Raw genomic sequence first — 24242 nt, 5'->3', positions numbered from 1 at the left:
ATCAGAGTAACATGGACAAAGTGTCTAGCCTCTTGGCTGTGCTTTCCTGCAGGCACCAAGTTTCATGTTGCCCCACCTACATGGCTAGCAGTACTTAAAGCTAGTCTGGATATGTTTCCATGAGCTCCGTCATTGCTAAAGACAGGAGACATCGGGATCCTCAGCCCACAGGCCATAGCACCCTGCATTTCTACTGTGATTATTCAGCAGACTCAGAGTATTTAAAGTCTTCATTAGTAACATACAGTGTGACCCAAACAGTCTTTCCACACCAAGGTATTCTCTAGTCACAATAACAGGATGGGAGCATAACAGAAAAATGAGGTTTTAAAAATAGCCAGCTCACAGCAAAATTTACTTCAATTAAATTTGTTTCTTTTAAATTAGAATTGTTTACTTTTCATTAAAGTTAAATAAATCTAATCGAATTTACTTGTTTCTTTTTAATTAAATTTGTTTCTTTTTAATAAAAGCAAAACACAACACCAACCTTTTGTGATTGGTGGATCAGAATCAATGTCCTGGTGAAGAATGAGCCTCAGGTATATAATTTAAGGCTAAGGTCATAGTTACTGTGTATCTTAGGAGTAGTGCACAGATCCACAAGAGTCCATGGACTATAAGCTGAAAACCATAGAATAATTTAGGTTGGAAGGAACCTCTGAAAGTCACTCCAAAATGTCCACTGCTCTCCCCTCATCCACTGAGCCAGTCATCTCACCATAGAAAGCAATCAGTTTGCTCAGACACTATTTGCCCTCAGTAAATCCATGCTGATCTTCCTAATCATTATCTTATTCTTCATGTGCCTGGACACGGCTTCCAGGAGGATTTGCTCCATCACTTTCCCAGGGATCAAGGTGAGGATGACAAGCCTGTAAATCCCCAGATCCTCCGTCTTGCCCTTCTTGATGATGGGTGTGACAGTTGCCTTTTTTCAGTCCTCAGGAACCTCTCCCAGTCACCATGACCTTTCAAAGATGATAGAGAGCAGCCTTATGATATTGGCCAGTGGTACTGGTCAACTTCCTCAGCCCCACCAGATGCATCCCATCTGGTCCCATGGACTTGTGCCTAATCATTGGTACAAGCTACATATTTAATAAAGCAACTATCTTTAAGACTTGGCCGTAAAGACTAGATATTTAAGACTTGATCTTGAGCATTTACAAAATACACTTAGTGTTCTTATTTGGTGGAGTATAGCAGAAAACATAAGAAATATATATAAATATGCTTTAACAATAACTTACATAGATTCTGTTTATCCCAGGCATCCTAGCCCCTGAAGTATAAGGTCTACTCAGTTTCCCACTGATCTCTCCCACTTTTTTTCCTCTATTCACTTGCACTTGTGTGTTTTTATCCACCCCAAAGTTTGGCATTTTTTTCCATATCCCTCACTGCACCACAGCCTCTCCTACTGATGTTACAAGTCATATCCCTAAACTCAGGAAGGATGAGATGAGCTTTCACTATATTGCAGAAATGAAGTTATCTTTGCAGTTGACCTTTTCTAATCATCCAGAAAACAACATAAGGGCAGAAAACATAACACTGTTCATAATATTGCAGAGCTCTATCATCCTTCAAAAAAGTAATACACAATTGTTATTAAGGAAGAGTATTTAATTGTAAACAAACCTGTTTTAGGTAACAGATGTCACAACACTAGTGTGGCTTTCGCCTAGCCTTGGCACATGGAATATCCATGGGGTAGTACTGCAAGATGTCTAAATCCATGCATTTTAACTCTATATAAATGGGAAGTCCTTTATCTTATTTCTATAATATTGCGAAGAGGGAGTGCTGAATCTTTCAATCAGTTTCACACCCATAGAGATCTGTTCCTCCACAGCATGACACCATAGCTTGACTTCAAACCGTTGTGCTGGTACAAATGAAGGAACAACAGTATAGCCTGAATGAGTGATACTTGCATTGCTGGTGAGCCCCCAGATGAAAATCCTGGTATAAATTAAGCACAACTTAAATAATGCTAATGAAACAGATCAGCTATTTTCCCATTCTACTAGTCCAGGGGTGAATACAGAAGCAGGATAGCTGAACACGGGTTAACTGAAAAGATATTGAATCTGTTGGTCTGGATAAACTATGAGACGTGAAGCTATATTAATGCTAGATGGTGTTAATGGCTGCCATCAATCAAGACTTTGATCTCTAGACAATATTAGATCTTGTCTCTAGGCAATGACAGTTCTTAAAATTAATGGGTATGCTAACAGCCTTCATTCAGGCTACATGAAAGCAGCAGTTGAAATACTTCAATGGACTGAGATAACGAGACAATCGAAAGTACTGCCCAAGGCAATCATGCACATGATAAAGCCTAAGTAAGGCGATACTTTTAATATCCCCAACTATCTTATTTTAAAAAATGTTTAATTCGTTCTTCCATTTATCCAGGGAGAGGAGAAGTCAGCATGCCCATTAGCTTCAACTATATCTGAAATTGTCTAAAAATAAATTCACAGAAGAGCCAGCACAGCTTATCAACTCAAGGGCAATGCTATGTGAATGCAACAGACTCCTAACGCTTCCAGGATCTGTAGACAACTTGACAACTTTACCCAGCATAGGGCCTGAGGTAACACATCCTGCAAAACCAAGCAGGCTATGACAAGCCAGCTCATAGGCGCACTGGAAAATGGGATAACATGGGCGTACTAATGGTTCTGCATAGTCAGCTAAACTCAAAGGGATTTGCTTAGCTCAGCTAGACCTATGCAGAATCACTGTTTTGCACCAATTTTCTCAGTAGGCATGGCTTGGTCAGGATTCTCTTGGCTGGATCCAAGCCAGCAGAGTACATCTCCATTCAAGCTAATGAAGTTTTCCAGAAACTGGAGTACCAAAAAGTAAACTGAAGAGACACCGAAAGGCTCTGTGGAGCCAGACTGTGCTTGGCAGGGGTGGTATGCTGATCGTACGGCATCCTAAGAGTCTCCATTCAAAGCTACTCACTTGTCTTTGCATCATACTTCCTACCTAGGCTTTCCATTATCCACATAGTACAGGTGGATATCTTCCCCCCCTCCATTTACCCTGGGAGGTAAAGAGCTGGCTGTTTGAGGTAAGTCCTCAACAGCCACTTAGAGAGACAGAACAGGCTGCTTGGTTTTTGTGGAGTCAAGTTCATTTTTGAACGTTCTTTTCTCTCTTTCTTTTTTCTCCCTGTTCTTTCATGGACTGCTGTTTTTGCCAATATTATTTCATAAAGAAAATCTTGGACTTACTCTAGCATAGATTAGCAAAATACTCCCTGACCCTCTGAAAGCTCAAAATCTTCTCAGTCTATCAATATATTAAGTTACTAACTATAATTACTAACTATACCTATATAAGAAGATATACTAACTCATGACCAATCACCACCCCCACTGAGAGAAATCAAATGAAGTCATATTTCTTTCTGATTTTCTCTAATGTGCTTTCCTCTCTGAAAAAAAGGATACTTCTAGTTCTAGCTAGTGAAAATGTGAGACTCTCGTCATGTAAATAACATCAGTAATTACATTATACAAATTTTGAAATACTTATTTTGAAAGACAAATGACAATGACAGGTTATTAACTATGTTTCTAGGCATTTAAGCACAGATTTATTTAAAATATACTGTAACTCATGATTGTTTCCTCTTATATAAGAATTATTATACTGCTAACATTTCATACCAAACAGAATGATTAACACGGTAAAACAAACATACTTAGCAAATGAAAAGCTCTGTCACAACATTGTATTTTAGGCACAACACTGTATTTATAAACTTTCCCCAAAACATACTGGAAGTGCCAAATCTATGCTTGATGCACAATTCATACAACACTGCTAAGAAATGAGTGAAATGAGGCAGCGCTATAATTGTAGGCGTGCAAACATAATCTTCTGAAGAAATCTCTGTGGGTAAGTGCTATTCTGATTCTGTAACTCGAGGCACAGAATTCACATCAAGGATAATTATATTCTCTACTACAGTGGCAATGATCTAATTAATTCAATCTTGTTGATAGATGTCGCTATTAGCAAATTGGCCCTATTGTATTTGCAGACATGACATAAATGGTATTCAAGGGCTGTGCTGCGTCAAAGAGCAGGTTTTATACCTGGCCTGTGTCTGAAAAAGTCATCTACATTATATGTCAAATTTCAATAAGGAAGCTTGCTGAAATAATGTGCCCTTAAAAATGCTATTCCAGGAAGAATCAGTCATTGTATGAGTTTTCTTCTTAATTCACTGCTGCAATTGCCTGTCCTATACAAATTCCATAGGCTATCAGGAATGATCTTGTTAGGAGTATAAAACTAAACAAAGAGAAAGTAAGAATAAAGCATCCAGCAATGAATCACTCTCAGAAAAATCCAGAATGTATGTTAGTTTTAAAAGTTAAAAATCTTTTCAGGCAGAGTGACAGAGTTCTGCAAATTTTTGCAGCTACAGTCAGAATCATTTTGGTTGCTGCAAAGACATACCTAACCATGCCTTTTTTTATCATCTTTTCATTATTTAGCTCTTTTTACATGCTTAGAGATTCCAAATTCTTCATCACGTAACTTCTGCTATTGCTTTTTATCATTAGATGAGTTTACCACCATTTGTGTCTACAGATCTCATAGCTATTTAAATATACGACCGAATGCTGAAGGCCCAACTGTGTGCACTGAGGGCAGAATATAGCTACACAAATATAATGGGGGTGTTGAGAAGACACTATATTTAAGGAAAGCTTAAATGTCCTATTCTTTGGGAATGGCTGCCGTATGGTTTGTGTGGGGCAGCACACAACTTGGTCCTTCAGATCACACACAGACTGGACTAGCCTGACCAGTTCTTGTTCCAGCTCCTTCCCAGTGGGTTCAGGGGCTAGATGAAAGGAAGGTCCTTAGCAACCTTCTCCCTCATATAACTAGTCTGAGGCTGGGAACAGTTTGTCCCTGAATCCCTATATCCATTTATAAATGATGCATCAGTTCTGAATTAATGTACTGTATAACCATAAAGGCAGAGATACTTTCTATGAAGCACACAGTAGCTGAATAGAACAAGGAAATGAAACAGCATGTTGTATTAACTTTTACCTGTTTTCAAGGTGTTTTATACGCTCAAAGTCCAGATCACTATAAATCATGCCCAGTAGCACTCCAGGGTATAAGCACAGGTTAGGCTACCTTGTTCAAACGCAGCTGTAGATTTTGTTGCTATATGTAAATAAAATGCTTCTCTGTGACACACAGAACTGGTTTTGTGGTATCTTCTTCAAAACTTGTAATTGAATGTAATGGTAATGATAGGTACATTAGACTGGAGCTCCAAAGATTAGAGAGCTTCCTTTATTAGTATGACAGACAGCATAGACTATCATAGCATAAGTATATTCTCAATAATTTACCAATTAGCTTAAATACAGGTCTAGAGAGACCATTTCATGGGTGAGAGGCTAATAACTACTTTACGATTTTTCACCTTTCAGTCTCTGTCCTATGGCTGCTACTATAGGAACTAATTAGTATTAATTGGGATAGTCTTTTATGACACACTTGACCAGTAGAAACTCTTCTCGTATCACCAGTTCATTTCAGAGACATAGATACTATCCAAAGCTACCAGTCTGAATTAATTCTGGGCTGGTGATCACAGTGGAGACAGTCTATATATTGTTGTTAATTCAATGAGCTCTTAGTAGCATAATTTCAACATATTCTTAGCACAAATATGAATAATATTACTTTTCCTAATAGCTTAAGAATCTTTCATATCTTTTTCTTTTTTAGAAACATTCCAAGTTCCATTGTGAATCTAGCTATCTTCTCTACAGAATTGCAGAAAAATAAGTATTGGACCTCTCAGGGAGAAAAATAATTACTTTTGTAAATTCAAAATATCTTAACACTGAATTATCTTTACAAAAGAAAAATAACGTAGGTCCTGCAGTGTAAGATTTCAAAAGAAATTATTTTTGCTAGAGGACTCGTATGGCTATATTATATGAGATTAGAAGGTGAACTGCTGTTTGTCTTTTCATAATGGAGGACAGATACAGAACATGTGTTCCTTGTATACTCCCTTGGCTGCACCAACAATAAGTTCTCATATAAAATATACATTATTGTATAAAACATAAAATACTGCCAATGCAGATTTTTAATCACCTCTCCAGAGGTACAAAAACCTTAGATAAACAATAAAGAAACAGTGAGAAATCATGAACATCTACAACTGCTGGACATCAGAAGCTTCAGTTCAAGCCATTGTCCCATGGCCTCAGTATTTAGGCCAACTAAAGATCTTATTCAGCTTGTTAAAAGAAGAAAAAAAAGTGGAAAATAAGGTTCAGATACTCCTGATATATCCAGAATAAGTAACTTCCTTCTTCCCTCAAATAAGCCTATATTTGAAGTAGGCAAATAGGCACAATCTTTTTTTTTAAAATCCATATTTTAAAATATCAGTAAATACAAATGTGCAAAATTATCTAAAATCTGTAACAGTCTTTTACAATCCATTCCACTTAGTGTAGAATAAGGTATAATACCTTGAAGTTTTTGCCTCCTGACTCTGCTGTGTCCACAAGGAGAGGAAATAGGTGTCTTGGATATGCCAATTATGCTAGCTTCAATTAACCACTTTTAATTCCCCAATACTTTTGTTCTTCTTCCAATATTGCTACTTGGAAGGACTTTCTTAAGCACATTCCAAAACTCCAACAAGCTCCAGCTTAAAACCCTTACTGTGCTGTCTTCAGAAATGTTGTCAGCAATAACAACAAGCTGAGGCCGTTGCCTATCTAGCACATAATATAGCTCCATACGCAGATCTTCAAGCTAGTGTTAGTCTGATTTGGTAAACACATATGCTATAGCAAAGCATTGTGCCGATAAATAAAGGGAGATCTGGAAGCAGATCAGACACAGCTCTGCACAGACACAGTGCTGCATCTTAATGAATAAACCTGGATTCCCTTGGCAGAGGTAAAAATCTCACGCACAAACCCAGGTATCTAGAAGCAGGTCAAGTGTCTTCAAACCAGCCTTCTGGGCCTTGTTTATGGAGAGCCAGCTTCAGCGCAGCATGGACGTGCTCACCGTTTCCTCTGCTCTGCTTACCCTTCTGCCTTCCTCGGCAATTTCTGACACTGTCAATTCTTTGAAGCAAGGATTGGCTTTTGTTTGTAATGCACCAAGCACAAGAGGTTCATTAGCGGGACTCCCAGATGCAACAATAATAAACAGTTTGGTCACTTACTATTATTTGTAGGCTACTGTGACAGCTACTGAGAACACTGTGTTCATTCAAGAAGTTGTCATTGCTTAGTCAAGTAATCTTATAATCAGTCCATGAGTAAAAATTTTTAAGTTAAAAAGAAGTAAATCATTTAGCAAAGTCAAATTCTTCTCACTATCAATTTCAGTAAGTGTCCAGAGAAACTTTGAACGATCAGAAAAGTAGTTAATTCATTATGTACTCATTAGTAAAGCATTTAGAAAGAAAAATGTTCTTAATCAAAATCCTTTACAGTTAGAGAATAGAATTTATAATAGTATTTTTAACTTTTGTAATGAGCTGCTTTTCCACATTTACATCCCCTTTCTAGATAACAGGATTACCTTATGTTCATATTTATCAATGCTATGAAAATCATAGCATTTAATTATGTGATAAACACAGAGCTTGCCTCTTAGAAATTATACTTTCATACTGACAATCTATAGCAAGAATTGTAACAAAGACACACTTAAATGTTGAAAAAGTATTTCTGCTGAAGTTAAAATCATGGAAAAGCCAGGAAAATCTCTTTGATCTGATTACACTCAGACACAGGACACTTGTCTAAAGATGGCTTTGGGTCATTTGCTGTGAAACTGTGCCATCTGTGGAATGTTACCATGTGCTGCAAGAAAGACCTGGAGCTAAGAGGTTTATTTCCCTTGCTGCTGCTGATTACTTTGTGCAGCAACCAGAACCTAATTTCCACTGCAGTTTGTGCCTCAAGAAGTTTAACTTCAGTGATCAGATCCGGATTCACAAAGTTATTAGAAGTTCACAGATGGTGCTCTCGCTGCATGTATTTGTTTGAAAAGAGGTCACTGGTTTCCAAGAAGACCACATTTTACCCTCGCAACTGGTACAAGCTACTCCTGTGGTAGGTTAGCTTCCATACTGCAAAGCAGTTTGGTTGAATTCTTTCCTGATCATTGTTCAAGTTTTGTTTTTTAAGAAAAAATTAACACCACAACACACAAAGGAAATAATTATGAAAAAATCAACCCAGATTTGAAGGGTCCTAAAGCAGACATGTGCACCATTTGGGCTCTGCAATGGTAAACAGTTCGAGAAAATAGGATAAATTCCTAAACCACACCTTTATACAGGTGAAGCAAATTTCTCTCTTTCCCTATACAGCCTGAAGAGTAGCATTTTGTAGAAATGATGGGTGAGGTTTTGCTTAAAGTTTTGATGAAGCAAACTCAGAGGAAACTTCACAAACACTGAGAGCTAGTGCAGATTTATACCTCTTACACAGGTCTCAGGACTGAACACATTAGTGTAGATTATATTTGGATTGCACACAAAAATCTATATAATTTTGTATCTGCCTCCAATATTAGTTGTTTTTAAATTACCTGGCTTCCCAAATTCTAAGTGGCTAAGTGGAAGACATTTAATTTAATTTGATAATCAGATTTGTAGTCACTGATATTTTGAAGTGGAAAACTGGGTAAGAGATGCCCTGTGGGATGTGCAACTGCACTAATGACCCTCTCCTCCCCTAAAACACAAAGAAATTAATTTGAGAGGATGGCAGCATATATATATCTGCTGCATTTGAAAAAAATTCTTAAAAACTATCACTAGCCATTAAGAAATACTAGTAACCTGACTGGTATCATGGATAATTCATTATTAATTTCACATGCACTTAGAGGCTACTGTAGCCTTTATCAGAGCACGTGTGGGACCTCTGAAACTGGTGTGTTTTCTTCCCAGCTTCAATAATTTCTAATAGGATTTCCAATCAATACAAATTAATGAACTGTTGGTACTGCCATTTACTGTAAAAGTTTATTCTGTGGTTAGGAGAGTCTGCCCTGACATATCTATACAGTTGTTCTCACACAGTAAAATCAGAATTATGAGCTGGAAACAGGAACAAGGAATGTTGTAAGACACCAGAGAGAATAAATTGCCTTGCAAAGCAAGGAACTTACCTGCTGTTACTGTTGGCATTACGAAAACAAAGGGGATCACCATTAATATAACCAAAGAATGCTACCTATTTATTCTAGCCCATGGTCACAGTTACTGAATTTGAATTTCACGTGAATAGTTCAGTTTACTTCAACGGGAATCTGTGTGCATTTCAACATGCAACACTTCAGTGCTTTGCTGACCTGGAAGACAGAGGCCTTTTCATATCTCTCCCAAAGAAATGATCCAAGACCATCATTTTCATCAGCCTTTTACGTAAGGTTTTCATAAGAAAAGTGGAGGAAAATTGCTTGATCCTGCTTACACTGGAGAAACAAAATCTTCTGAAACAAAATTTTCAATCATACTGAGAAGAACAGAAGTATTCTATATGGAACAGTTCAAACTGAGCGTGTTCATGCGGTACTGATTGCAGCAGGATTATAACTGTTCATTGAACCACTCTAAATGGACGAAAAGACAGTCTCATGAAGACAGCTTTGACCAAGTCAAAACAAATACAACAAGATAAAAGCACATTTAAACCCTCCACTAATATTAGCTAACTAATATTAGGGCAGTTTACAGATTATGCTTTTATTTAGTCCAGTTTACTAAAAGAGGCAGAAAGTTTTATAATTTCTTAATCTTGCATACCAGAGAGTGCTCTGATCCCTAACAGTAGCTTTTTCAAGCAAAGAAGGACATATTCCAAAATTCACAGAAAATAACAGAATAACAGGTAAGGACTGTCATCAGCTTTGAGACATGAAGCAGGAATTACACAATTTATAGAGCTTACAAAGAGAAAGCATAATTCTCCACCAACTGTTTGCTGTGAATTTATGGCTGCCCCACAGCCCCAAAAAAGGGCAAACAGATCTCCTTCTTCTCTCCATCCCTGCTCCTTCCCCTGAACAAGAAAGGTAATGTCCATGAGTGCATATAGTTGTTCTTTGTGTCTTCACCTCCTTACGCCTCAGCAAAGCATAAACTCTGGTAAAGGGAACATGAGCATTAAACTGAAAACATGTTGGTTCCCCCACCCTCCATTAATTCAACAACTTGTCGCATTTCTTTGAGTAGGATGTGCATTTGGGGCAGATTGCTTCAAGCAATGAATTCTGATTACATTTTAAATGAAGACCCAGTTTTTATTAACAAGCATGAATATAGTGAAAAAGGAAATTATTTAAAAATCTAAATCATTCCGCATTACCTTTATCAGCTCTTCCTGAATACACTGTGCTGTAAGGGACTCCTGTTTATTTAATTTTCTCTTGTTATGCTGGTAGAGTGCATGAAAACAGCTTTCTCATTATACTAATATATCTTGAGTGTTAGCAGAACCCCTTAGAGTTACAAATATCTTGTTTTATTAATATGACTTTTCCTGCTAAGATGGGATCACATTCCTAGAAGCTCTTCTACATAACTTCACAGGATCATCACTGATGTCACATGTAAGTTAGAATTGGTTTCAAATAACATGTGCAGATAACTTGATGCTAAATAATCTAGATTCAAATCAGCATCAATAACAATTAATATATTTATCCTATGTGCCTTGGGGCTTCATATAAATAACTTTAGACTGTGGTATTCTTTAGAATATTGTCCTGGTTATTTTCTCATCCGTACTACCTCAGAAGTAAACCGGCTCAGTGAGACAGATCCTTCTGCCCTAACCTGAACTTGCCTCCATAAAAAACACAGAAATTACAAAGAAACCCAAAAGCAACACTCCCCCCACAAAAAACAATAATCCCCCACAGATATCCATCACCTTTACTATGGATCTGATAGCAAACATGTGTTAGTTATGTCTGAAAATCTATATCACCAAAGAGCCACTAGCATGTAACTGTTTTGCTGGGGAGGAAAAACATGCTGTTATGCTTACAACAGAGCCAGTCAACAAAAAACTGTTCAGGGGAGTTACTCTGGCAGCAAGCCCTACATTTTATACTATCACCTGGTAGCACTATTACACGGCCTTCCAAATTTCTTTTCTCAGTGTGCAAAATGTGTGGCTCCTGGGAAGACACACCACGCTGTTGCTGCTTTTGGGTTACACAGAGCCTCTGTGGAAAGGTTTGGGATGGAGGAAGCGTGTTGACCTGCACATTGTTTTTTGCTTTAGACTGAAAGTCAGTTCTTCAGTATGCAGTTGCCCTCCCCAAATGGGCGTGTTGTTGGCTTGACATCCGGGGAAGAACGCATACCTATATTTCATTTCATGTTGGTATAGCTAATAGCAATTTACACATACATTCCTTGTTTCTGATTCTTCTGCTGTGAGCAACCAACTAGCAAGGCAACTGAAGACCTGGGAGGTTTCAGCAGGATAAATGTCAGAAGAAAGCTGTACTGTTGCTGTAAATGGTTTAAGGGAACTTTTTCCAGATAAAGATTCTGATTATTGAGCAGATGAAGCAGATGAGCATGAAGATCATGGAGTATATTCCACAAAATGTAAAAATCATTGTAAATCTCCTAATGAGTGCCATAAGTCAAAATAATATTTTTTCACTGTTTCCTCTAGCAAAGATAGAGCAATCTATACATTACACTAAAAAAACCACCACCACTAACAACAAAAAAACTCATAATGTGCACCTCCTATCTGCTGGATCACAGGGGTAGTATATTAATTGACAGCTAGCTTATGAACATTCAGAAATGACAGATCAGTGTGCAGTTAAGCAAGAGAGAACCTCTTTAGCATATGAAGTTAGATAACACTATAAATCGTTTTGCATTCATATAGAGATTAATTTTGAACAGCTGAAAATAAGTGCATGGCTTAGAAAAACATTTTTTCAGTGAAATCTCTAGCAACTAAAAATCAAATTATATTTAGCTTTTTTCCTCCCTAAATTTACATTATATTCATACAGAAGGCATCCTGACAGTAGAAAAAGGGCAAGTATTAAGTCTACTAGTATGTGGGTACACAAAACATGCTAAATGTACTCCTTTCCTCCCCCCACATGTGTACAAATAAGAGAAAGCTCTGCTTATAGGTTTATTTGAAATGTGGTTTCTGTATTTTTACTCATAAAGTAAATCAGCTAACAATTCTCTTCCAGTTCTTTAAATTTAAAAATGTCTTAATACCAAGAATATGATTATCAGGAATATTTTTAGCAGAACGGAGAAACAGAAGTACACTGCCTGATTTTAACAGAATATTGGATTATGATGCCAGGAGGAACTATTTTGATACAGCGCATCATCATCCAAGCTCTTCTCCTCATTGCAGTTCCTCTGCTCCCCACTCCCTGGACCCCTTTCTCATTTGCTTGCACTCCTGCCCTTGCTGCTTTCCCCTTGTACTTCACTGTCCCCTTGTGCTTTGCTGACCATGCATTCTTCATATCTGCAGTGCTTCTCCTTCCTTGTCTCCAGCATCTTTACCTCTGCAATCAAAAATCTCTTCCTGTACCCAAGCAGAGCTCATTAACTCGTGCTTTATTATCTACTGCAGTACTGAGGCTACTCGCTATCTGACTGACTGCAGGGTTGTGTTTTCTCCCAGTCATGCTTAAAGGAAGCTAGTGACTTCTAACTGAAGTAGAACATCTTTTAGAAGAACATCTAGTTTTTAACGCTTCAAGCAATGGAGAATCCACCACAACAGTAGACACATTGTTCTAAAAAAGTGCATCTCAGATGTATCATGAATGTGTTTTGCTTCAGCTTTCAAACAGATTACAGATAAATTAAAGACAAATTGTCAGCTAAATTGCACATCCCTCAGCCATATAATTTCATACATATGAAATCATCTCTCAGCCTTTCTTTGCTAAGTAATACAGATACAATTCTAATAAAGAATTTTTATTCCTTCTCAATGTAAGACAGGTTTACTAGTTACATTTAAAAATAATATTAAACGTGACATTTGCAAGTTATGCCTTATTGTCATTTAGCAAATCCCGCCAGAGGAATAAGAAAAGTTAAATCATAAAAAAATTATTTTCAGCATTTATTCTTGCCTTTTTATCTTTCTAGGATAGAGAAAAAAGCTTTTTGCTCTTAAGATGTAAATGGCAAGCTATACAAACAAAATTGAAGTAATGCATTTTCAGTCTTTAGCAAATAAGATATGAAAATCAATCTAATGGTGTTTATGGCAGTAAAGTGGTGAAAGAGATGGGGCTTCTATAAGACCACCAAATGTAGAAATCCTGCTCAATTAACACTGAGACACTGAACAGAATCCAGTCCACCTTTATTAAGGGTGCTTATTAGAAAAAACAGTGATCTGGAAGGTTAGGTACAATCAAGTGCAATAAGGGAATGCTATTCCAAAGACTCATGGGATCTATTCTCATTTAAAAAGACAATCTTTCAGAACAACCTTGCCATGGAAAAATGATCTGGTTTTCTCCCTCTTCCCCTCTTACAAGAGACTGCAGTAGAATGTGAGCTGAGCACTTCTCTCATTACCTATCTTAATTCTCATACTTTTTACCTGCAAAGAGTTGTTACCCCATCTGTAACACTCCCTTAAAGGAAAATGTAGTAAGTAAAAAAGCTAGACTGCATGTCTTACTTGGCTTGGTTTGTTTTCTAGCAGGCAATGAAATCTTTACTAACAGGAAATTAGGTTTATCTTTTATAGCTATTATCCTCTTCTATCTGACAGTTTTAGTAGGTATGCATTTAGTATTAAAAAAAAAAAAAAACAGGCAGCTAATCAACATAGGTTTAGATCAATGCTAAAATCACAGAATCACAGAATCACAGAATCGCTGAGGTTGGAAGGGACCTCTGGAGATCATCTAGTCCAACCCCCCTGCTCAAGCAGGGTCACCTAGAGCACATTGCACAGGATTGCATCCAGGCGTGTTTTGAATATCTCCAGAGAAGGAGACTAGACAATGCAAGAAAATTGTTCTACCTTTCATAAAAACTATCAGAGCAAAATCAGCCATGGATTATCTAGCTGCAGTCTCACTGGGGTTTGCAGGACCTTCTTCTACTACAGCAGAATTTGAGTCATGTTGTTAGATCATTTTTTGTTAGCTCAGAATCAACAATGGCATCATTCAGTATGTTTGCAGGATTCACAATGGACTTGATTTTTCTCTGAGATTCCAGCAATTTTCAATACACATCTAATGGTTAATTTTAGCACCTATGTTTGAAAGTCTTGAGCTGTGAACAATCAGTGCCTCATGTTTTATCAAAACAGTAATTTGTTGTTCTCAGATAAAACATTTATAGTTTAATCTGTAGAATGAGTCTAAGCTAATTCTTCAAACATTATTTAACTTTCTTAGTACACTTAAGTTATACAGTTTCAAAAAAGACTATATGCAGGACCTATTTTCTCTCTCAGACTTATTCAGAGCAGAATATCAGAATCTTGGCAAACTAATGAACAGCCAAGCTCATCACTGTTCTACATACAAATGAAAAGGGAACAACATAATTTAAACTGTAGGTAAATCACAAAAACATTTAATTACATACCCAAGTGGTCACACATGTTCATACACCTGTAAGCAAATGTACAGCTAAGGTGGCTGCAAAACTACAAATCAACAACTCCTAGAACAAATCATGCTTGTCGTGTTTTCTCTGGCAGAAGAAAAAGACAGTCATTCTGTCTTCTGCAAACCAAAAGAATAAGAGAATCTCTCAAGCATATTAACTAGAGTCACTGGAAACAGCATGCTGCTGCCACTATTTAGTTTTCATGAACATATCTGGCCAATTAGTATCTAAATTTACAAAAAGACTTCTTTCATAAATGTTGAACATTTTATGCTTGTAAAGTTTTTACATACTCCTATGTGCATACTAATGCTCTGTAATTGAGGAAGACTCAGCAATACAACAACTCCATGATAAAATACAACTTTTCTTCATAGCCCAAGATAAAAATCAAGGTTTGGCAGCAACACGCAGTTCCCACAGGATTTTGGAGGGAAGAGTGTAACAACAAGCCACTTTGTTAAAATCCGAAAGGAACTTCACAGCAAGCTGCCCTAGAGATGAACCTAATCCAGAAGCTCTGTCTCCTGATAGATTGTCAGATAAATAAGAATGAGGTGCAACTAAAAAGAAAGCTTGAAGACATTAAAGAGCAAAACTTAGCTGAAAAAAAAAAAAAAAAAAAAAAAGGGCAGCAGAAGAGGAAGCTTTTTAAACCACTTGTTTGGAATCCAGTATGGGCTGTAGAGATATTTGGAAGCCTCTTATGTTCAGGATCCAGAAAGATTAAATGGCGGGCAGTGTCCGTCCCAGTATGACAGGAATGTCTAGAATTTGACCATTGCCAGACTCATGGGAAAACAATCTGCTTGTAGAGCAGGGAGATAGTTCTGCCCTTTCATCTCAGGCCACTCTGCTCTGACACAGAGGCAGGACTCCAAAGGCTGCTCTAGCAGACAGGGACTACTTGTGCCTCCTGCACGAAGGCTCGGTCATGACTGCATTAAAAAAGAGCAATCAAGAGAGACCATCTTTTAGTTAGTCACTTTATTCAGAATTGACTTCTGCTTTATTTTAGCATTTGGACACAGAGTTATTCTAGAATAAGTGACATCAGAATTTGATCTTAGACGTTGTGCTCACATATACTACCTTGTAAGGAAGGAAACTTCCTCAGGATGGCAATCCTAATGTCAGCCTCAGAGGGAAGGGAAGTCAGTTCCCAGACTGCGACTAACTGCAGTATTTGTGCTTTGATCCTTCCCAAAATGTCTATTTCACCCCTCCATGCTTCTCTATGGATGAAAAAAATAGTTTGAGAACAATTGAAAAACAAGCAAAGAGACTGGAGCATTGTTATTCAGTTTGAGTCTCTGGTTGCTACTCAGATACCATAGGTTTCACAGTACTTACATGGAGACCAGAAATGACTCCTAAAATAGAAATAACAGGTTGTTCTAGAAATAGCAGGTTTTCCATGATATTTTAAGATGAGAATTTGGAAACACTAGGGGTTTTTTTTAAGGTAGGCAGTCTGAAGAACGGGTAATGAATTCAGCTACCTTAAACTTTTTTTAGTAAAACCACAGATTTTTATAACCAGTTTAAGTGCATTTTTAGCTGTATAACATTATCAAGCTGTCTAGAAACTTCACATTTGACTTAAAATATGAATCATCAAAATAGGTGCTTTGGTATGATAATATTTCCTCTTCTCATAGAGATGTTTACCAGATTAAATAACTGGAAATTAATTTAGCCTTACACTCCATGCTGAAGACTGCAAAATTTGGGCTTTTTTAAAGCTGTTAAGAGCCTTCTCTGTCAATGAAAGCTGCAAGATAGGAACAGCCCTTTGCCAATACATTGCCTGGAATTTCAAGTTTGAGTGTCTCAATACACAAATAAGAGCCACTATCAAGAGTTTTACTGGAAGAGAACCTTTTGGTTTTTCATATAAGCTAGAAATCAATGCTGGTTTTCATTATTTTTTAATCAATTTTTTATTTAGAAAATCAGAATGATTAAGAGAAGCAAAATTCTCTCTAAAAAGATGCTGATAGATTTCAAACAACCTTCACATTTGCAGTCAAAAGATTTACAGGATAACTCCAGTTAGAGACCTCAGGAGGTCTCTAGTCCAACCTCCTGCTCCAAGCAGGGTCACCGATGAGATCAGATCAGGTTGCTCAGGACTTTATCCAGTTGGGTCTTGAAAAACTCCAAAGAGGGAGACTGCATGACCTCTCTGGGCAACCTGCTCCAGCCCCCAAACATCTTGGTGACCACCACCTTTTGAGTCTGATGATCCAACCAGTCTTTCTAACCATCAGCCATCTAGACCATTATGTCCCAGCTTCAGTACAAGGATGCTCTGGAAGACCATGTCAAAACCCTTGCTAAGGTAAAGGTAGATTGCATCCACTGCTCTCCCTTCATCCACAGACCTTGTCATTTCATCACAGAAGACTATCAGGTTCGACAAGCATCATCTACCCTTGGTAAAGCCATACTGGCTATTCCTAATCACCTTCTCCCTCATGTGCCCAGAAATAGCTTCAAAGAGAACTTGCCTCATTATTTTCTTAGGGATTGAAAGTGAGGCTGAGCAGCCTGTAGTTCCCTGGATACTCCTTCTTGCCCTTTTTGAAGAGAGATGCAGCATTTGTCTTTTATCAGTCATCAGGGACCTCCTGTGATCTCCATGGCCTTTCAAAGATGACACAGAGCAGCCTCACAGTGACCTCAGCTAGCTCCTTGAGCACCCTCGCATGCATCCCATTGGGTCCCATGAACTAGCATGGGTCAAGATTTTCTCAAGGGTCCTGAGTCTGTCCTCTTTTGCTACTGGTAGTTACCCTCCTCCCTGAACCTTGTCTCCAGACTCAGAGGCCTCAGCCTTATCTGTATCTGCTGTCACTGAATCACCCACCCATCTCAGTGGTGAACCCACACTTTCCTTGTTAATTCCTTTGCTGCTAAAAGAAAGGTTGCTCTACCTCACAATACTCAAAAGACAGGTCTTAAAGCACATTTGAGGTGTAAGAAATCATGTCCTTTCTTCAGTCATGGTTTGCTATAGAGAAGATCTCCAAAGGGAGACAGACCGACAGTGACTCAGCCTGTATCATCCCAGAGCCTAGAGGTCAAATCAGTCTTTCTTATTCTCTCCAGAGATTCAAACTGGATAGGAGGTACTCTTGGCTGATCTTGCAAGTTGAGCAGCTTGTCTATAAAACTATAAAAGATTTCAATTTTGTTCCCATGTGAAGCAGGGAAATTATGAAATCTTGAAATATTTCTCGCCCAAAATGACTCAGCAGATGATATGAGAGCAATTCATATGATTAAAAACAAAACCAGGATGCTTAGAAAAGGGACATGCTGAGATGAAAGGACATTAAAGAGCATCACTCTTCCAGTGGATCCTGCCTCTATAGCTCAGAACTCATTTATATTCAAAAGATACACAGAGTATCTGTAAAGGATAAAAGAAGTGTATGACATTAAAAAGTGGCTTTTAATAGCTCTGATTTTTCAATTCTAAAATAGAGAAAAACAAAGATGCTTGTTTGCTCATCCAGAGTAGCTAAGTGATGTGAATCACTAATAAAAATGGTCATGAAAGGTGAATGAGTAAGAATTTTGCATAGTTACTGTTGCTATGAAAGCCACTTTCTGTATTATCCACATGTTCCACAAATTATTTCACTTTCCTTATCACTCACAAACAGGTAATGAAGTGCTTGGAAAACAATCTCCCCCCCCAAAAGTTTCTGAGACTGTATTTGAAAGGAAGCAGTTTGAATCATGTTTCTCAAAAGCAGTGAATGTTCAATAAGGAAATTATAGATGCATTGAACAGGACAGAGTCAGAATCCACAAATGTGTGTGAATTGCATCTGGACCCACTGGGAGAGAGCTGGCAGCTTCAACTCCCATCCGTCCTTCATTAAAAAGGAGGGAATGCAGCTCAAATTTACAGCTTCTGCTGTACCCAACTCTGCCATTTACCTGCTTACAACTTCTAATATACCTACCTACATGTCATGCTTTGCTAGTATTAGCAACAAACATCAAAGGTGAACAGAAAAACTACAAATTTGTGTGAATAAGAGAAAAACTGGATATTTGGAAGAGAAAAAATCTTATTCAATTCTGCAGAAGAGAAGAAGCAAATATATTCAACCTCCAAGTGATAAGAAGAACCTTTCAAAGACATGTTTGGAAACAAAGTGGAGTATTCTTCGCAGAAAAACGTCTCCAAATATATACACCAATTATTATCAGAACAAATCCCATCAAAGAAATAAAGTATTTTCAGAGTGCCAAAAATAAAACCTCTAAGAACAGGAAGGAACTTCAGCACTAACAAAGAAATAGCCACAATGACATGATGTCTGCCTTCCAAATAAAGACTTGCGCTTATTTTTGAGGAGACAGCAAGACGAAGCCCGCTAACTCTGTTTTTAATCAGAGACTGCAATAGCAAATGGTCCCATGAGATAAGTCCCATGAGATTCTCAGTTTAGTTTTTAAGTAAATGTATATTTTCAAGTGCAGTGATTTTTTCCTTCTCCAAAAGGAAGACAAAGGGTGACAAAGCTCCATCAGGATAAGAGAACTCTGACATAGGAAGTTGCCACTCTAACTGAAGTTATTCTAGTCACATTATGTATTAATATTGCATAACAAACAATCTTATATTAGCAGATAGTGTGGCACAGCATAAATTTAGTAATAAACATTATAAATATGGATAAATTCACACTTAAATCTGTTTGCTCTAACATGTTTTAAAGCAAATAATAATTTTAATGGAAGTAGCTTGAAATGTATGTAGGCAGAAATAAAGACAATCTATTGCACATGTAATCATGTAAAACGTAACTGATATTTATTTACACTTCCAAATTATTATAAAAGCCATGACTTAAATGGAGTCAATTTGTAGCATGGGTATACAGAAATATAGCACCAGGGCAAGTTATAATTATGTCCACTAAACAGTAACTCATTAGTTCTCATTTAGTTCTCCCTTTTGTAAAAGGAGAAGCTGGTTATTACTTAATCTCTTTAAAAAAGATTTTGTGTTAGGTTTTCCTGTAAAATCTTTCTTTCTGTTAAACTGTTTAGTACATTAATAATAATCCTTGTGACAAGTAATTACTTCCATTAACGGACCATTAGATTCTTTGGAAGATCCATCTTATTTTCACAAGAATACATTTTCAAGTACTAAATTAGAAGTAGTGACTAAACTAGTCACTGCTAAATTTAAAGTGACTACCTAGTGAAACATTGTCTCTTGCATGCAAGATTGGGAGACCACAAGAAATTCTGGCTTTTCGTATTTGACTCTTTGGCATTAGCTAGTAGTGACCTGTTTTAAAAACTTAGTCAACTGATATGTATTAATTTAATATTGCTTACCCCAAAAGCATTATTTCTCTTCCATGCTGATTTTATATCAGTATAATTCTGTTGCTCTGAAAATGTCCATATTCTAGGAAAATAGTAGTATAGAGTACTAGCATTGTCAGGTCACGATAAACTAGTAGAAAATACTTTATTAAAATAGTTTTCTACTGATCTCATTTGTACAAGAGGTTGTAGAGGAAAAGTTATTGTTTCTATTCTTTGCAAGTGGAACATGAGATTTTTTTTTAAAAAATGCACAACTGGAGCAATATGATTAGGGAGCCTTGGCCATTAGCATTTTGATTATTAGCATTTCCCCCGAATTGCTGTTTGAGAATTTTTAAGAGAAGAGGTGGAACATGGAAATAACAGGCAGCATGTTAACAACATGCATGTCTGCATGCTATGTATTATATACACATATACACACACAAATATTCTGAATACACTACTAAGTGTTTGCGGTTGAACCAGCAATACCTTCCACTAGAGATATAGACTGTATCAGTGAAAGATGTCTTCTGAGATAAGTTTATAGTTATATGAAATAAGTTGTCCTAGCAGAAGCCTATATAACAAGATTTGCACTAAGACTTTTATGAAAGTATAAGGACATACTATTTAAAAATTGCTTCATTCTTCCTCCCCCCCCAACACTGTACTATAACAATATTTTCTAGTATAAACTAATGTTCTGCTTCATGATTTCTATTGCCTGATTCCTAGAATCAGGAAAATATGTTTATGTTACCGTCTTCATTTCCAATAATTGATTTACTCCAAAGCAGTGTTGTAGTTTTATTTTAATAGCAAATAGAACAAAATGAAGCCTTTTACATCTACAAAAACAGTATTAGGTAGATAGGCAACATACTCTTAGGGGCATCTAAGCATCTTACACCACAGCTTTCATGGCTAGAAATAGGACCCAGAGAATATTCTTCAAGTATGTATCTTTGTAGGGTAATGTAGCACAACATTATACACTTAAGTCACCTTAATAAACTGCTAAATGTATATCCTGAGGCATCATACCATCAAGAGACCTTCAGCTGGTTCCTACATGCAACATAGTTGTGATGCTGCAGCTGGTCTAAGTGCAGTCCAGCTAAGAGCTAGCTGTAGCCTGGACGTAGCATCAAGCTGATACAGCTTTATGGCTTCTAATTCAGATTACCCCTGCAATACTCCATTGTATAATGCTCCAGCCCACTTTTCAGAGTGCTGAAGACATAAATACTTACTTTTCTCCTTCACTTCAGAAACAAGTGGCCTGAATTTTTAAGTGCCTGAAGCATCTATAAAGCCTAATTTTAGATTTTTATTTTTAAGCATCTTGGGTGCTCTTTCTAGAGTTCTCCAAACAGTTTTATCCAACCCACAATGCAGACTGTTTTTCCTATAGTTGCCTTATTAATCTAGGAGTTCCCACTCAATTTCTTCACACAAGTTCATCACTGAAGGCGCAGGAGCCTTCCTGCCTGCTGAGCCTGCCATATGGAAATTATTTCTCCCCCTCACTGGATCTCTATTTTCTGTTTCATTTCATTTGAGCACACAACTTTTCCCTGTTGCCTCTTCATCTCAGTCCTTCTCTCTCTCACATATTTTTCCCCCGCTTTTAAACACTACAACTGCGCTCATTAAGTTTGGGAAGCATCTGAGATGCAATTTGTCAGAAAGATGAAATGCAAAATAAGTATTTTGTGGGTGGTTCTTTAAAGTAGAAGCAGTGCTGATGAAATTTTAAAATCTCTTGAAATTACCAGGACACTCCTCTCCTTAATACACATTCCACTTCTAGAGGTCCTAGGCAAGTCTGTGTACACATAAGGTGAGATATAAAATTAAAAAAATATTTTGATGCTGCAGAGTATGAAGATTTCAGAACACAATCTGTTAGACGACTGGCTATAGCTGCTCACAGTAGCTGAGAGCGTACACAAGCTGCTATGATTTCTTCTGCAAAGCATGTGCGTGCAAGGTGAATGGTCACATGTTTTGGGGTCTGTAAAGTAGAATGAGGTTTACAGAAAGCACCTCAGAGATCTGAACGTATATATTCCTACAATGATGTCAATATCCAAAAAACATAGTTTTTTATAATTTTGATTTTACTCTTTCCACAAGTTGATAAAGTAAGACTGGTTACACATTTCTATAGAGATAATTTTAAGCTGTGTGGTTAGCACACATTAAATATTATAAGCAGTGGTTAACAAACCAGGCTGACCCTTGAAGTTAAGTTTTAATAGCCAAAACAATGCTGAAAATTGTATTTTAAAACATAAAACATGCATATTTGTACATGTCTAAACATGGATTCCATACTTCTTTTAGACATCTAGATTTGAACTCAGCTCTTGTATCTATAAAGTGCTATGAAAATCATTATCATTATAATTACTGAAGGAAGTTGATAAGAAAAATGAGAGACTAACACAAAACATAAGTGGTGTTAGTTTACTCAAGCTACATTAGTCACCACCATAAATGCTATCATTAGCCAGTTTGGTCTGAGGTTAACATAGCAGAATACTAATTTTAAAATGAAAGAAGCAAAGCCAGCTGCAAGCATCAGATTTTCAACACATTTTCTTAATCTATTTATCACCATAATGATTAGCTCATGTTGCTTGATCTTGGACATGGATTGATTTTAGCAGACAAGAACTTGCAAACAAGGTCAAAACAAGGTCAAAACCCTGTGTAATTGTATTAGGTCAGCAACAGGTTTAATATGCTTGTTTAAGCTACTTAACAGCCTAACTGTATGTACACAAACCACATCACTAGAATCTGCTATTTTCTATTTTAGAGTCCCTGCCCAATCCTGGTTTGTCACTACATTCATCCTCAGAAAGTAACAGACTACTTTGTAGTTATCAAAGGAGTCAGTTAAGTCTCAGTCCTGAAAAGATTTAAGGGGAAGCAAGGCATGAAACATTTGCTAGGGTACCTAAGATGGTTTTAGGAAGCTCTTAGATGCTGAAATCTCAGAAGAATATCCAGAAACCCAGTATATTCAGCAAAAAGTACCCAGCACCCCCTAACTAATCCTGGCTACTAGAAATACTTCACACTCAACATCCTCCTCCTCCAGACTGGAAGTCCTTCTAGCCTTCTAAATTATCACTACCTAAAGTCTGATGCAGTCCATTGTCAAAGGTGATTTCTTCCTACATCCTTCCTCCCAGAATTGCTTCCATGCTTTATTCAATAGTTTTTAAGAGAAAAAAAAAATGCTGAGGAAAAGATTTTCTGTAAACAGTGCAAGATAAATAAAGCAGGCTAATTCTTAAGGGTAATTGGACATCACCATTAAGATATGACAACTTAATGCTCACTGTGGACATTAGTACTCTTAGCAACCAAATACAATTAACCAACGGAAAGAAAACACAAATGAACAGGAAGACCTTGCCACTTTAATAACTACATTTGAAATTTTCTGTGAACAAAAACTCACCAATGGTGTAGTATCTCTTCAACTCACTCCTCCGTGGATTGCGCCTTTGTGTATTTGTAGCGTTGTTCTGTTCCTCCTCAGAAGTAGTTGTCTTAGCGGCAAGCAAAGATTTACTGGGCTGAGGTGTCTGAGCTTCAGCTGCCACTGGGTTGCATCCTGGCCCACTAATATCCACTGACTGGGACTTCTTTTTTAATCTAAAGACAATTTAAGGAGGTAAAGTATTACTAGTCTTCATTCTATAGGTAGATCATGCAATTTGTTTTATTTTATATAAAATAAGACCAGCACATTTACTGTATGTCCCAGCAGAATACAGAACAGCAGTGGTAAACTAACCTTGTATTAATCTCCTCTTTCAGCTCCTGCTAAATCAATTACAGTGTGTGCATCTCATCCTCCTGCACTTTCACATGTAGCTACACATGGTAAACTGCCCTCAGATCAGCCTGTTGGGCATTTGAACGATCAGCCCATAATCCATTTCAGAGAAGACAAGACACCAACAAATTAACCTATAATTTAAACTTATTAAGTTACCTGGCTTAAATTTCCACAGATGAAGATGGTACAAGGAAATTATGTTATTTACACAAAGTTGCTGAAAGGCCCCAGAGCTAGGAACTGACTTCTGAACTTCTGATCTTCTGAATTCAGTCATAGCTCTACAACTGCATTTCTCAACTCCACAATAAT

At 37.3% G+C, this 24242-nt stretch overlaps 1 protein-coding gene across 6 annotated transcripts in view; it reads right to left on the bottom strand.

The window, feature by feature from the left end:
* OXR1 (oxidation resistance 1) overlaps window positions 1-24242 on the bottom strand; it is a 279502-nt gene that overhangs the window by 117884 nt on the left and 137376 nt on the right. For all 6 annotated transcript variants that reach the window (XM_067290410.1, XM_013954678.2, XM_067290409.1 and 3 more), the window contains exon 3: window positions 23547-23743. In XM_067290410.1, coding sequence (XP_067146511.1) covers window positions 23547-23743 — 197 coding nt within the window. The remainder of the gene's footprint in view (window positions 1-23546; window positions 23744-24242) is intronic.

The sequence above is a fragment of the Apteryx mantelli genome, chromosome 2, assembly GCF_036417845.1.
Source record: "Apteryx mantelli isolate bAptMan1 chromosome 2, bAptMan1.hap1, whole genome shotgun sequence".
In the NCBI taxonomy this organism is placed as follows: domain Eukaryota; kingdom Metazoa; phylum Chordata; class Aves; order Apterygiformes; family Apterygidae; genus Apteryx; species Apteryx mantelli.
The sequence above is the reverse complement of the archived record's forward strand: the minus strand, read 5'-3'. Positions and strand labels throughout refer to the sequence as shown.